Raw genomic sequence first — 3,557 nt, 5'->3', positions numbered from 1 at the left:
GTGCGACGTGAAGAAGAAACCCATCAAGGTGAAGGAGGGCGTATGTACACATTTTTTTTCCGGAGGCGTATGTACACATGATGACCGTGAGAGAAATGATGTCCAACTAAGCCATTCGACGATCTCGTCCCTGTTTTCCTCTCGTCCCTGGCGGCTGGAACCCTAGCCACCGCCAGGGGAGGCCGGTCTTCCAACGCCGCTCTCCGGCGGCTCCCCTCCGCCGGCGACCTCGGTCGTCGGTGGTGAGGGGGGTCGCCGGATCCACGCGTGTGGATCGTTTTTACTCTTCCGTAGTCTAGGTTTTTAGGTTGTTCATCGTCTTTGCTTCGGCGGTGACGATGACAACGCTGAATAAAAATTCTTCGGATCCTTTCCTCACGAGGCCATCGGTCCTATGGTTGGGGATGGATTTGGAAACCAGTCTGTTCAAGCAAGGATGGCGTGGCGGCGGCGGCATCCTCGTGGTGGACCTGTGTCGTCGGGCTCCGCCGTTGCGACGGCGTTTGCTCCAGCGTCGGCGCGGAGCTTGGGAGGTAGTCCAGGAGCGGATGCAGATTGTGGTCTGCATCGACGACATCTGGAAGACGGAGCATGTGCTGGGCTCGTGGTTCGTGGATGGCAGATATGGTTTCCTCCTTCGGCGTTTTAGTCGTGGTGGGGTGCTAGATTTGGAGTTCGATGGCGTGTCCGGGGTGTTGCCCTGGTCTGACTCGTTCAACGGTAAGAGTTTCACTTTTGGTGAGCCACCTTGGAGGTCCACAAAGCTGCATATCAGCGATGGAGCCGCGTCGAGCTCGGATGAGAAGGTGATTCGTCATTCTTTTCTTCGGTGGCTACTGTGGTGGTGCCGGAGGCAGGTGACGGGCGTTGGTGTCAAGCTCAGAGATGTTCTGCTATCTTTTCAGTTTTGTCATGTCAGTCTTTACGTGGCTTGTACTTTGTTCTTTATCATATGAATGAGACACGTATTACCATGCAAAAAAAAAACTAAGCCATTCGACAATAAAAATAGGATGTAATCAACTGCCTAACTAGATAATCCTAGCCGCCGTCAGCAGAGGCCAATCTTCCTGCGCCATCCTCCGATGGCTCCCCTCCGCCGGCGACCTCGGTCGTCGGTGGTGAGGTGGGTCACCGGATCTACGCACGTGGATCATACGATGACGGCGCTAAATAAAGATTCTTTGGATCCTTCCTTGACAAGGCCATCGGTCCTATGGTTGGGGATGAATTTGGAAACCAGTCTGTTCAAGTAAGGATGTCGTGGCGGCGGCAACATCCTCGTGGTGGACCTGTGTCCTCGGACTCCACCGTTGTGACGGCGTTTGCTCCAGCGTCGGCGCGGAGCTTGGGAGGTAATCTAGAAGCGGATGTAGATTGTGGTCTGCATCGAAGACATCTGGAAGACGGAACGTGTGCTGCGTTCGTGGTTCGCGGATGATAGGTATGGTCTCCTTCTTTAGCATCTTAGTCGTGATGGGGTGCCAGATCTGGAGTTTGATGACGTGTCCGGGGTGTTGTCCCGGTCTGATTCGTTCAACGGCAAAGGCTTCACTTTTGGAGAATCACCTTGGAGGTCCGCAAAGCTGTATATCAGCGATGGAGCCGTGTCGAGCTCGTGTGAGGAGGTGATCCACCATTGTTTTCTTGGGTGGCTGCTGTGGTGGTGCCGCAGGCAGGTGACGGGCATTGGTGTCAAGCTCAGAGATGTTCTTCTATCTTTTCAGTTTTGTCAAGTTGGTCCTTACGTGACTTGTTATTTGATCTTTATGATATGAATGAGACATGTATTACCATGCAAAAAAAAAACTAGGCCATTCGACCAGTTAGGATGGGAGGAAAAAACACCAGGAGAATAATTGGGATGAATCAAGCTACACATGATAGACGGCTAAATGGGGTAGAAAGTAGAAACTAGCAAAACTTACGCTAAATGAGGTAAAAACTGGCAAAACATTTGCTAGATAGGGTAATCTAAAAGAGTAGATGTTAAATGAGATAATTTATGCCCAAAATGTCAGAAATAGAGGGTAAAAAAAATGGAATTCACTCTTTTTGAGATGGAAATGGCACAAACTGATCAAGCGTACTGTATTAAAAACATTATTATTTAGAACAACCTATTGCTTTAAACCATGCATGAGAGCCACATCCTACATGTATTTGGTAAAGAAGATGATACAACCTCAAAGAAGGCACAATCCATACAACCATGTCTATAATTTAGTGTCCATGGTAAAAATACTTGATAAAAAGGCAGTAATATACATACCCTTTTTTCTCCAAACACGGTAACAGACAGACACAGAGAGTCAGTAACACAGATATTAACATCAGCACGCAAATTATATACACGAAATGGCAGAAACTGATCATGCGTATTAAGCACATTATTGTTCTACCGTGTCCAAAACTTAATATCCATGTCATAAGCTTGTAACCGCGTAAAGTTACAAATTAACCTCCTGCCGTCTGCTTCCGGCGTAGTAAACAAAGATGAAGCCACACAGTACTGTAAAACTACCCAACGAGGCGATAGACGGTCGAAAAATGGAAACCACCGTAGTCAAGATTCAGCCAAACTTTACCTTCCCACCACGGAGGCAATCATCCCATGCAGCCTGCCGGTTCCCCCGCCGGAGCGCCGGGCGCGGAAGCACAGGGTAGATGTCGGTGACGCCGCCCCGCCGTCCGCTTCTTCGTCATCTCCCCTTGACGTCGACGAGAAGGACGACCGCGGCGGGCTGGCCACCAGCCTCTTCCTCCGGCTGCACTCCTTGGACGGCGAGGGAGCCGGCATCGTGTGGCTCCTGCGGAACATCGTCGGGACGAAGCTGGCCGGCCTGGAGGATGAGAGCAGCTTCTTGGAGGACTCTGACTTGGTGATCTTCGTCTTGCTGTAGTAGGAAGGTGGCGGCGTGATGGGCGGGAGCGCCCTGGACGAGAAGCCGTCGTTCTTGGGCGTCCCCGGCGCCGACTCCCAGTGGAACGGCACCGAGCCCGCGGAGGCGACGCCGTAGTAGTTGCGGAAGGAGGGGTTGGAGAGGGAGGCGTCCGGGGCGAGGAGGCGGCTGGCCATGGTGGTCGGCCTGTCCTCCTGCATCATCACGTCCCGGAGCGTCCTCTGGCTCGAGCTCATCCTCGCTTTGCCTGGCTAGTTTTGGTCGTCTCTTCCTAGATGAGATTAGACGCAATGTGAGTTCGGAATCTAGTGTGAGATACTTCTTGAAATGTGAGATGTGCTATGCTGACCTTGCTGCCGAGAGAGGGAGAGAGTAGGAGAGAGCAGACATCAGGCATGTGATCCGGGGCAAGTAGCACATGGATCCAGTAGGTTTGCCGCTGACTTTGGGATGGTTTAATTGCATGACACTTAAACATATCGCACCCGGAGACGAATGGGCCATGACTTGCTTCGGTTAACCATATACCTGTCGGCATCCCAGGTGGCTGAGGAGCTTCGGTGGCTGGTTCGGGTCGTTGGCTACGACGGACTGGAACAACGTCAGCCCCAGCCGGCGATGGTCTGTTCCAGGTCTTATTTTCCGAGTGCCGAT

General features: G+C 52.0%; 1 protein-coding gene across 1 annotated transcript; it reads right to left on the bottom strand.

Annotated features, from left to right (window-relative positions):
• Positions 1-2,092: 2,092 nt before the first annotated feature.
• On the bottom strand, positions 2,093-3,247 carry LOC123065923 (uncharacterized). The gene has a single exon (XM_044489112.1). The coding sequence runs from the start codon at positions 3,137-3,139 to the stop codon at positions 2,585-2,587; it is 555 nt and encodes a 184-aa protein (XP_044345047.1). The 5' UTR covers positions 3,140-3,247; the 3' UTR covers positions 2,093-2,584.
• Positions 3,248-3,557: the final 310 nt, after the last annotated feature.

Source organism: Triticum aestivum, chromosome 3B, assembly GCF_018294505.1.
Source record: "Triticum aestivum cultivar Chinese Spring chromosome 3B, IWGSC CS RefSeq v2.1, whole genome shotgun sequence".
In the NCBI taxonomy this organism is placed as follows: domain Eukaryota; kingdom Viridiplantae; phylum Streptophyta; class Magnoliopsida; order Poales; family Poaceae; genus Triticum; species Triticum aestivum.
Note: the sequence above shows the minus strand (reverse complement) of the source record. Positions and strands in the feature narration are given on the sequence as shown.

Coding starts and splice junctions, on each gene's coding strand:
- LOC123065923 (XM_044489112.1), bottom strand. CDS start 3,139: ATGAGCTCGAGCCAGAGGACGCTCCGGGACGTGATGATGCAGGAGGAC.